Source organism: Carassius carassius, chromosome 36 (genome assembly GCF_963082965.1).
Source record: "Carassius carassius chromosome 36, fCarCar2.1, whole genome shotgun sequence".
Taxonomy (NCBI): Eukaryota; Metazoa; Chordata; class Actinopteri; order Cypriniformes; family Cyprinidae; genus Carassius; species Carassius carassius.
The window spans coordinates 4,757,792-4,769,299 of NC_081790.1; the positions used below are offsets into that span (position 1 = coordinate 4,757,792).

The 11,508-nt window shown below is 36.7% G+C and overlaps 1 protein-coding gene across 1 annotated transcript; it reads right to left on the bottom strand.

Annotated features, from left to right (window-relative positions):
* Positions 1 to 1,445: 1,445 nt before the first annotated feature.
* Positions 1,446 to 10,242, bottom strand: dipk1b (divergent protein kinase domain 1B). Its single transcript, XM_059525910.1, has 5 exons — positions 9,708 to 10,242; positions 7,357 to 7,491; positions 5,873 to 5,980; positions 5,024 to 5,200; positions 1,446 to 2,756 (listed from the first exon to the last, which is right to left on the bottom strand). The coding sequence occupies exons 1-5, from the start codon at positions 9,771 to 9,773 to the stop codon at positions 1,944 to 1,946; spliced, it is 1,299 nt and encodes a 432-aa protein (XP_059381893.1). The 5' UTR covers positions 9,774 to 10,242; the 3' UTR covers positions 1,446 to 1,943.
* Positions 10,243 to 11,508: the final 1,266 nt, after the last annotated feature.

Here is an 11,508-nt window from a genome sequence, read left to right on the forward strand (position 1 = left end):
CCATTTCATCTAGGTTTAATGTTAACCGTAATCTTGTTCCAAACACATTCAGACACAAACACACAAGCCCTGAGAAACACAGTAAGTAATTTCACAGTTCAAGTACAAATCCCATCACAAACTCTCCAGACCACTCAAAAAAGCAGTATCCTTCCTGTGAAAACTACAACATGAGAGGAACATCCTCCCAAAACAAGCGCGCATACATACAATCACAACATACATCCTGTAAAACGACATAATATATAACCTTCACTCATTTCTATTTTGTGAATTTAGTGTAGACTTCTTGGTTGTGTTGGTTGAGTCCCAACATTTCCTGGCATCAAAGGAAGGGTGCTTCTAAACATTACTAAAGATCCATATTCTTCTGAGCTGAAAGTCAAAAGGGGTGTGGCTATAGTTTATCCTTCAAGAAGCAACTCAGAGGAGCATTGCAAGAAAAATCCTGCTGTTGCAACCAAAAGCTGTGCATCTTGTATCTTGTCGTGGTTGCAGAGCAAGACCATTGTCATAGAAACTCTTCCCTTGGATTACTTTTTGGAATTGACCCTACTTTCCTTGTGCTTGCAGCCCAGATCCTCAATCAAATCATTTTTCTGAAGGTGTACCAATAGGGTTAAAGGGTCTTCAGGTGATTCATTCAAGTAAATTAGATGGTTTGAATGTAGAGGCTTGTTCACACCGAGACGAATATTGCATGTGATTATCGCGTTTAATGCCTCGTGACTAAACAAAGGGCATCAATGTGAGTGTGCACACCAATGCGCACTGGCCGATCAATGAGATTGACAATTTTGTTCACATGCCTGGAGCTGCTGAAGTTACAGTAAAAAATGACTTGGTGACGCTCAAGCACAAAACAATCTAGCTGAGCACACATTGATACCTAATGGACAACCTAATGCATCGAGGCAAGATGAATGTAGAGCTGCTGGTCTCATTGGTGTCTGAACACAAAGGGCTTTATGACAAATGCAACAGTGACTACAAACCTCTCGATAAGAGGGAGCTGTTATGGAGAGGAATTGCAGATCAAATAGGATTCTAGTGTACCGGGGTAATTCTGTTTTTCATTAAACGCCATCTAATGTCAGGGAGTGAATTTGCACATTGCTTGGGTATGAACACAAAAGACACGTCAAAAAACGTTGGTGATAAGCATGTGCAAAGACCGTCCCGGGGTGTACGAGGCTTAAGACTGTTCTCTAAGAAAGTATCCTTTCCTTGGCATATATCTTGGAACTGACCCTATTATCTTTGTCCGATCCTTTCCCACAAGGTCACCAAGCAGGACTAAACATATCACTTGGATGGGGATACATGGTCAAAGGAATGTCCTCCAGTTGGTTTGTGTTTATGGGAGCAGGAGATTGAACTCCGGGCGTCATCCTTTTAACGGGTGTCGCTCCCGATGTTCGTGCATGTGGCACGTAACACCTCCAATTAAGAACAGTCTTAACTTGGATATTTTGGCAAAAGGAAAGAGATTGTTCTGAAGGGTTTTCTATTAGGGTCTTCATTTGAGTAACTAAAGTAAAAGAGAAAGGGGATGTAGAGCAAGACCATCTTCTTGGAAACGCTGTGGGTTTCTTCTACTTGGAAATGTCCTTGTGCTTGCAGCCCAGATCCTTAGCCAAAAGTTCACCAAAAAGGACCCATTTGGCTAGGGGCTGCATGGTCAAAGAAAGTTGTCTTTGTTCCCACTGGACAGTTTTCACCTTGAACCTTTTGGGCAAAAGAAAATTAGTTTTCCTTAGGTGTTTCTACAGGGTTTAATGTTCTTCAGTTGAGTAAAATCTGAGGGTGGGGATGTAGCTGGCACAGTTCAGCTATTCTGTTGGCCTTCCAGAACTTATTGTACTGACCCCAATTGTTTTCTCTGGAAGTCTCCGATTCTCTTGCTCTTCCTTGTCTTTCTTTTGATCATCTCTATGTTGGTCTCAAGAGTACTTGGTATTGGAGATCTTCTTCCACAATAGTGTTTTGAGGTTGTTCAAAACAAGGGAATGGTGCACTTCCATCTGTGAGGCAAGCCCGCTGAGCGTCACACAGGTGCGTAGCTGTTTCTCCAGGTCCTCCCTCAGGTCCGACGGTGCTCCGAAGAGTAGGAAGTCTTGCAGGAGGGCACACACCTTGGCCAAGTTGGGCTGCACCACCTCCACGTTGCACTGCCTTGCCAATCGGTCACACGTTGCCATGCAATCTCGCCCATAAGTGCAATCGGCATTTGCTTCACAAGTTCTCCCTCGCAGAAACCCTTTGACAGTTGCCTCTGATGCTATGCTTTGAAGGTCTGCCATCTTGAAGTCATATTTCGCATTGTAGCCGACCCGTCTTGGGCTTGCGTCACAAATGTAGAAGCTTCCGTATATGCCATGGAACACCTCTTCAACAAACTCTAGAAGTCCAATGGTGATTCGAGCTCTGCGGGGCCATGCAGGAGCAAGCCATTGGTTAAAAGCAACACTCAGTGCCTCAGGAAACACTGGCTTCAGCCAACCAGGCACCTCCAGCCTGAAAAGGGCACTGTGTGCTACGCGTTCAGTCACATAAAGGTCTCCACAGAAGCCCAGCAAGTGTGGAGCATGTTCTTTATCTTGCAGTGCCACCATTAAAACAAATTCATTGATCTGAAGCAAAGCCCACACGGATTTCGCCTCTGCTAATGAAACTTTGCCATCACCGTTGACATCCGCCAGAGAAATCACGCGAGTTACTAGAGTGCTAAGAGATGATTGCTCACCAACACTGTCCTGTGAATGAATGGAAGAGGGAAAAGGGATTTTAGAACCTTCAATGTTTTATTTCATAGACTAAAATATAATTTATTAGTAATAAAAAAAAAAAAAAAATTGTATATTGTTCATACATAAGCAGGGTTAGAATTTAACTTTTTCACTTACCAGTCAAGTTACCAGCCATTCATAACTTTTACTACCCCCAAAAATTTATAAAAATTACCAAAATAAACCAAAAGCTTGCAGCTGTCCACACTGGATGTGGACATGTGGAATCACTTGAACTTTGTGTCAAATTTTGCCAGAAGATCAGGCCGATTCTGTAACCAGAAAGCCTGTAGTGTGGTGTGTGTCTCTACACTCCATACTATGTATTTTCTAAGTTCAGGTATGCATCTTCTACTCTTAGATTTATCTTTGAGAGTTTGATATTTGTATTGATATGATTTGATATCTTTGAATTGGCTTTGTAATTGGAATAATACATATTTACCTGACTGGTAATAAATTGTTACATTTGATTTTATTCTGTTTTACTTCGTAGGGCTTAAGGGGAATTTCCATTTAGGTCAACTGGATGTTGTTCGACCAACCTAAATAGGGTGAGCCTAACCTCTGTTTATTTTAATATTATTCTAGCGAAGTGTTCATTGGGAAACCATGGCATGACCATACCAATGCTACTATCAGGGAAAGTAATGTTGGTTGGCTTAGATCTATAGTAGTGGTCTTGCTTTATTCAAGTGCATACAAATCTATGGGGGCTAATTAAAAGTACTTTTAGAATGAGCAAGCATAAGAGCGGCCATCTAAAGTGTCAGCCTGTCTAATAACCCAGACTGACGAGAATGTGACCGTAACATACGCTAACGGCCGAAGCAATATCTTTAATGCAACATGAGCACCCGAATGAACGAGTACAATAATATTAAAGAATAAATAAAATAATCAGATGTCTAGATAAATTATCCAATAAATTATCAATTATAACTGACATTCTAACTCAAATGCGAGGTCATAATAAAATGGAGTCAGATTTGAATTTAAACTAAATTTTATAACTTTGGCGCTGAAATGACCGAACACACAGGAAAACTTCATCCACCACTGGATAGCTCCATTGGACCAATTGTATGGACCTTACACTTCAATGCAAAGGAAACCAAGTGCGCCTGCCACACCGCTATTTATCAGGTATGTTCAAGTAAGCTAGAAGGGGCACAGATGCTGTGCAATTAGGCTGTTTTTAATAGATCATAATGACCCACAAGTTCAGTATTTGTACTAAATCTGCACAGGTTTGGCTTAAATGAACTTAATGAAATTAATGAGTGAACTATTTACAAAAAAGTAACCTGCCAAATTGGCTAGTGATTTGACAGCGTTACTCGCCACAGATGACTTTAACCCGCATTTGATGGGTGTTAATTTCAAATCCTGTACATAAGTAATAATAAATAACAAATTATTAAAAAAATAAGATGAGAGCAACAGAACTTCCTATAATTTCCCACACTTCATTGGGAGAATAACATTGAAAGGCTTGTTCCTTTTTAAAAAAAATGGCCAACAATAACCAATTTTCTTCTGAGATAAAATAAATAAAGAAAAAATAAATTATATTAGTAGTAGCTAGTAGCTATATACACTAGCATACAGATTAGCCTCAACGTGAACCTACATGGACTACAAACCACAAAACATTTTTATTTCTTGAGATCTTTAAAGTACGGTCTTTTTTAGCATTATGCATGTATACTGAAGCATACACGGCCATTTACAGCACTTTGTGTGTGTTGTGTTTAAGTGTGTGTTAGTGTTGTCCTCCCCTGTGACACTGAGAGTGAGTGTATTGTTCTGGCTGTGACCTTTTCAAGCTCTTTCAGTTATTTTTGGCTTCTCTTCCGTTACCCCTCTCCCTCCCCTGCTCTCTCTTCACCCTCCTACAGCAGACCTTGAAGAACAGCTGAAAGCTCAGAGAGGGTTTGACTCTCTTATATCCGTTTCTGCTTTGCTAAGCAGGACATACACATCTCCAATCAGTCACAACTAGGGCTGGGTGACATTGAATATTCATATGATATATATATATTCATATATATATACACACACCAGTCCTAGCCACAACAATTAAAGTTCAAATTAAAAACATCAAGATCTAGAATTTATGGACAAGCTTTCTAGAACTAGAATATGAAACTGGTTTCTATGTTACCACAGGTCTGATTTATTGCTATATTTGTGTATCCTGTGAAAATGAAGAAAAAAGTAGATTAAAATACCTTGAGAAAGGAATGCAGCATCGCTCTGAATTCATCCATGGATGTTCCGCGGGTGGGTTTATCGTAGAGACTGTTGTCATGCCGTAGTGGAGAGTCAGGACCGTTTTCTCCTCTCATGCTCTCTTCAATCCCACACTTCACCAGTACAGCTTTCTCCTTCCACACAGCACTGTAGACCTGCAATATAGTATATTACATATAAATACATATTATGTGTGCCAGATGTCTTTGTATGTATGCCTTTTTTCACATTGTGACAAACACTGTTTTTTTTTATATTATTTATATATCATCCCCTTGGAATTATAAGGTTCTATCTGCATTCCGAGTAGTTTTGAGATATTGAGCTTCAAAGTTTTTTTTGTGTTCCATTCGACTGTGTAGATAGAACCTTATTGTGTTTTAAATAAAAAAATCCCATAATGTACACAACATTAAAAAATCTATCACATAATGTAAATACGTTGACAGAATAAGAATGTGAATAACTCAATTTTGACAAAAATGTCAGATAGAACCTTATATTTCCAAGGGGACGATTTCACACTTTCCCCACATATTCTAATGACTGTAATGTAAAATAATTAAAATTGAAAAATATTTATACCTAGAATTTTTAGTAAATTAAGCTATACAAATACACTGTTGTTCAGAGTTTGTTGAGCAATAATTACTTTAAAAAACAAGATATACATAATAAATAATGTTATACATTGCAGTATTGAGAAGCATGCAATGTTTTGTAACATTTTTAGATGCAATGCCTATTTGGGGGATAAAACTGGTATGGAAAATTATCCTTTAAACTTTTTTTGTGAAAAAATGATCTGTGTGTTTTTGAGAGTTGACCTGGTGTGTTGGTGACGTTGAAAGACAGCGTTGAAGAGACAGTGTTTTCTCCTCGCAGAGGGACTTACACACTGCCCCCGAGATAATACCTCTGCGATAATGATCACACTGAAACACACACACAGGAAACAGGCATTAACCACAAACATCTAGTTATCTTTTCTCGGTTTAACAGCCTTGTGCCAACAACCGGAGGACAAACGGTCAGTCAGAGGACAGAGGGCTTCATGGCGTCATGATGGACTGCTGCTTGGGCAGATGATGACCCACAAATACACAGATCAGCTTAAAGGCAGCATATTACTACTTCTCATCTGCCTTCTCGCGTTTCCTTCTCATTTTCATTTCTGATACCTACCAAAGTGGTTGTCAGGCAACATGTTGCAAAACAAGAGCTGGAAAGGGCTTTTCCTCCCCTCGGCCTCACTAAGTGTCTAAACTACAGCACTGACACACACACACACACACATATATATATATATATAATGTTCTGAATGCCAAAATGGTTTTTAAAGGGATTGTTTTTAAATGTTGCTCAAAGTGAGGTTTTTAAGAAACTAGTACCTTAAAGGGACAGTTCACCCAAAACTGAAAATTTGTCATCATTTAATCACCCTCAAGTCATTCCAAACCTGAATTTCCTTCCAACAAAATAAGTAACCAAACAGTCGCCGCTCCCCATTGACAGTCAATGGCTACTGTCAACTGCTTGGTTCCTTATTTTGTAACATATACCTATATTCTTCAAAATATCTTCTTTTGCGTTTAGCAGAAGAAATGAATGCATACAGGTAAATAATATCTGAATGTTTTTCATTTTTTGGGCTGAACTATTCCTTTAAATCTAGGTTTGGAAGTTTAGTGCACACACAGGGTGTATGGTCAACTCACGGTAACTTTTTTTGTAATTTTTAAGCTAGTTACGATACACTTTAGTTGTTTGAAAAGCACAATTTTAATTGTTTCATGAAAAAAAAAAAAAAAACGATATGACTAGGAATATAAATCATCCCAGTAAGATGAAGTTCTACTTTCCTGATGGGCTTGTGTTTACATCCTGAATACAAAATTTGTGATTAAACTCAGTCACACTGCATAATTAGCCTTCTGTTAAAATAAAAAGGAAACATTTATATTTGGCTTCTATTATGTCATAATTATGATCTGTTAACTCTCTCTTCCTTTTAATTTTCCACTTCCTCTCTCATTTTGCAGTTATGTACAAGGACTTCCTGTCAGAGAAATGCTAGAAGGCAAAACAGCATAAATATTTCACCATCTGTGTGTGTGTATGGAGTGGATGTGAACGCACTGAAGCGTTTGTTTGTCAATCATCATGAATCATCCTCAATCTTTACCTGCAATGCAATGAAGTGACAAATCCTGTCTATCCCATGTTGGTTTCTCCTAAGTGGCGAGCAATGGCGCTCATGGGAAGGCATGTGCACCTAAACTCATACATTATGGTGGATGCTGTGACTTACGATGAGCATGGTACAGACGTGTCCTCTGCAGAGCTCTGAATAAGAGTAATACTGCATATAGAGCACCCAGCTGGCCACCAGAATCCCAAACCACGCCACCAACAGGTACTTGACTTTAACTGCAGGTAAACGGGACTGAAAGAGACATCATAAACTTACATATACACACAAAACAGTACAGAAAACATTTCACACGACATATATAAGCTTTCGTTTGTATTACATTTTTAATGCAGATCTTATTTTCACTTTCATACATGGAAATAAATTGGATACATATCAGAATTTTCCAAAGTGGCTTCAATGTAAAAATCATGCGATTGTTATAGAACATTTATAACATTAAACAAGTTAAAGAATATTAATTTCAAATTGAACATTTCATCTTTGAAATTAGAAAATTAATGTGATAATTAGATTTTTTTTTTTTATAAAATTAAATTATGACTTGTGCCACTTTCATATGTTGAAATTATTTGGATACATATTAGAATTTTGCCATCATGCAATCTTTTATCTTGTCAAATATAGAAATATCAAAGAAAATTAATTACTAATTTTGTATAAATTAATGTGTAATGTGTTATATATATATATATATATATATTACACACACATTATATTCAAAACAGATAACAGTTTTTATTTATTTTCATAAATCATATTTTTATTGGGTTTTATTGTGTTAGTTAGCTGTAAGCTTTTAGATTGATATTAATTGGAATGGAGGATATATGTATAGTATTATACTAAACAAACAAAAAACTAAGCAAAACATAATATAAATTCTAGTGCTGTCAAACAATGAATCGCGATTGATCGCATCCACAATAAGTTTTTGTTTACATAATAGATGTATGTGTACTGTGTATATTTATTATGTATATATAAATAAACACAGACTAATTCACATATTAAATTAAAAAGTTATATATATATTAATTTAATACATATATATTAATTTAAAATGAAAATGTAAAGATTTTTTAGGTACATTATGTCTCAAATGTTTTGCTTTGAACAGTGATAGCAGAAATGTAATCGCTAAGTCCAATGTGGTTCTAATTTCATATAGTAAGAAATTTAATTAAATTTATGCATTTAGCAGACGCTTTTATCCAAAGCGACTTACAGTGCATTCAGGCTATCAATTTTTACCTATCATGTGTTCCCGGGGAATCTAACCCCCAACGCTTGATAGCACAATGCTCTACCAATTGAGCTAATTACATTCTGAACTGTGATGATGACGTTATGATGAATAAGCCAGGGTGGGGTGTTGCCACATTTAAAAGGTCATTTGAAAAACATTGCATTTAAACATAAAATCTAAATTGAGAACTCGGCATGCAATGTAAATAATACAAAAACACACATTTTTCCTTTTTTGTTCTACAGAGTAAAGAAAGTCATACAAGTTTGCGACAATATGAAGGGGAGTAAATAATGGCAGAGTTTTTATTTTGTAGTGAACTATCCCTTTAATAATGGTCTGTTGTCTGCTGAACCTGAGGAACTGTGCTTTTGTTTAACTTCAGGTTGAATCCCTGCTGTTTTCGTTCTCTTGTAAGAGAGAAACGAAAGATGCATTTGTCATCTGTGACATCTTCAGCAATGAATCTGACAGAATTGACCTACACGGTCTCAAACGGTCACAGTGTGCACTTGCAGTGAGTGCACTTATGAAAGAGAGCTCTTAGTCCGGATCAACAGAAATACTGTGTGTGTGTGTGTGTGTGTGTGTGTGTGATTAGCTAAAGCTGGAATTAATGCCAACAATTAAACTGATAGGTTCTCTTTCATTTGATTTATGTATTTTTGCCTTTTTTTTAAATCTGAAAAATGCAATAAGCTACAGTGATGGTAATGTATATGGATCACACAATGCATATTGTCACACTGGCTCATAAATACATAATTTCAGTAATTATAAGGAGTACCGTTTAGCATGCAATTTCATTTTTTTTTAATTGATGTGTTTATATGTTACCTTTAACATAATCAACTTTTCAAAATTGTGCTTAATTTTTTTTTCTGGTTATTTTATGGCAGGTTCCCCCTTTATTACACAAAATGGCAACTTTTTTTCTGAGCAAAAATTGGGAAATGTTTAATATAGAGTAAAATGTGTGACAACTAGCCCCAGTTTTCCTTATCATGGTTCTAAATGACTTACATCTTAAAGCATCACGATTATTTACGCAGTATTCATGGTAATACCATGCCAAGGAAACACATACCATGGTGTCATACTCAAAAACATGGTAATACCACGGTACTTTTGTGTTATTTCGATATCTTAATAAGGAAAAATATAACCAAACATTGTCTTTCTAGTGAAAAAAACTTACCTGTAGTCCCTTAGATAAGGGACAAAGGAGCACCAGGTGCACCAGCCTGCGTAAACCCCTCGGCATCTTTACAGTAACACTGATGATGCACAACACAAATAAAGATTGCTCTCCAAACACGCCTTCACTTTCTCATCTCGTCTCCTCCGTTACAGGCGGCGCGCCAGCAGTCTTCTCCAGCGTACACAAGAGCGAAAATACTCATTTACACTTATTTCATCGCCATATGCTTTCGTTTCGGGATGCAATCGGCCGTGCGATGGAAAAACATCCCATGCTTTTGGAGCTACTGCTCAACTCAAGGACATGCGCGCACGCGCTGCATCCAGAGACGCGCGAGTTCCAAGCATCATCCTCGCGCGACGAAATGTGATGCGGCCAAAGATGCGTTTAAAACCAGCTCTGACATCTGCGCGTTATTTAGACCGATGTTTAATTCTAAGGGACGTATTGTCCTAAAGATCAACGCAAATCTGATGAATGAGATGGTGCTGGAATGAGAATCACTGACGATCAGCTGGAGACGCGGCCTCTCTGCGACGCTACAAAGCGTCTTAAAGGGGAAGAGACACTGATTTATGATACCGACAGAAAACAAACAACACTGTCTCTTTAAATGTCACTGATTACTACAGAATAGTAATAAAGGGAAAATAGGATATATTCAAATATCACCAAAAATAAAAAATATATAAAATGAGAAAATTATATTTATTTTCGATTTTTAATTACCTTTTACTTCGATATATATATATATATATAAGAATATCCATTAACTTAAATAGGATATAATTTAGACAAAATAGCTTTAAATGTGATTAAATAAAATAAAATATAAAATAAAAATAGATACATCGCTTTGATTTTAAATACGGTATGATAGCCTATGATTAAGATCAAAACTCCATGGGGCTTAATGGGGAAAACAATAATACAATAAAAATCAATTTAAAATGAATAATCAACAATGTTTTAGCCTATAATAAAACAGAAAAATAGAGAATTACTTTGAATAGAATGGAATAGAAAATTAGAAAAATCTATAAATTCAACCATGTTTTCTTTACATTGGGTAATTCATCAATAATAATTATTTAAAAAACAGTAAATATTTGAATATCAGATTACAGTGTGCATACATATGTATGTATGTATGCAGTTTTCAAGCAATAAATTCTTGTAATTCTTGTTAAGGGCAAAAGAGGGCGATGAAGGTTCATGGAGAATTAAGTTTGTCTTAAATTAGAAAAGAATTCAAAAACACTAGAGATTTAATCATTTTTGTTAAAATAACAAATTTATTCAATGATAAAACACCACTTCTTGTTACATTTCTGAATGACCTCCATATGAAAGTTCATACAGTATCTCATCAGCGTGACAACATCTGGGACAAAGTTTAGCTCAAAATTGTCAATGACATGATGTGGTTCCTTGAACGTTACTCTCTGGCGTCATGATGTGAAGTAACTCTGCTGTGATTGGCTGTTTAACTCAGCTGAGAAAACGTCACTTTTATGACATCAAAAGAACTCTTTCCATATTTATCCACAATAAGATACTAATTCACTGTGGTCGTTTTCATGTGACTCATGTGTCTTAGAGTTCATACTGACATAATAATACACACAAAAAAGTAAGCACTAAAAAACATAAATACACTTACATATTACACACACACACTGTCACAAACTGGTCAGGTGACATTTAAACACCTAAGTGACTCTGTGACCGCAACATGAGGATCTGCTGTATAAGATTACACACCGATCAGCCGTTTAATCTTGTTAACTGCACCTTA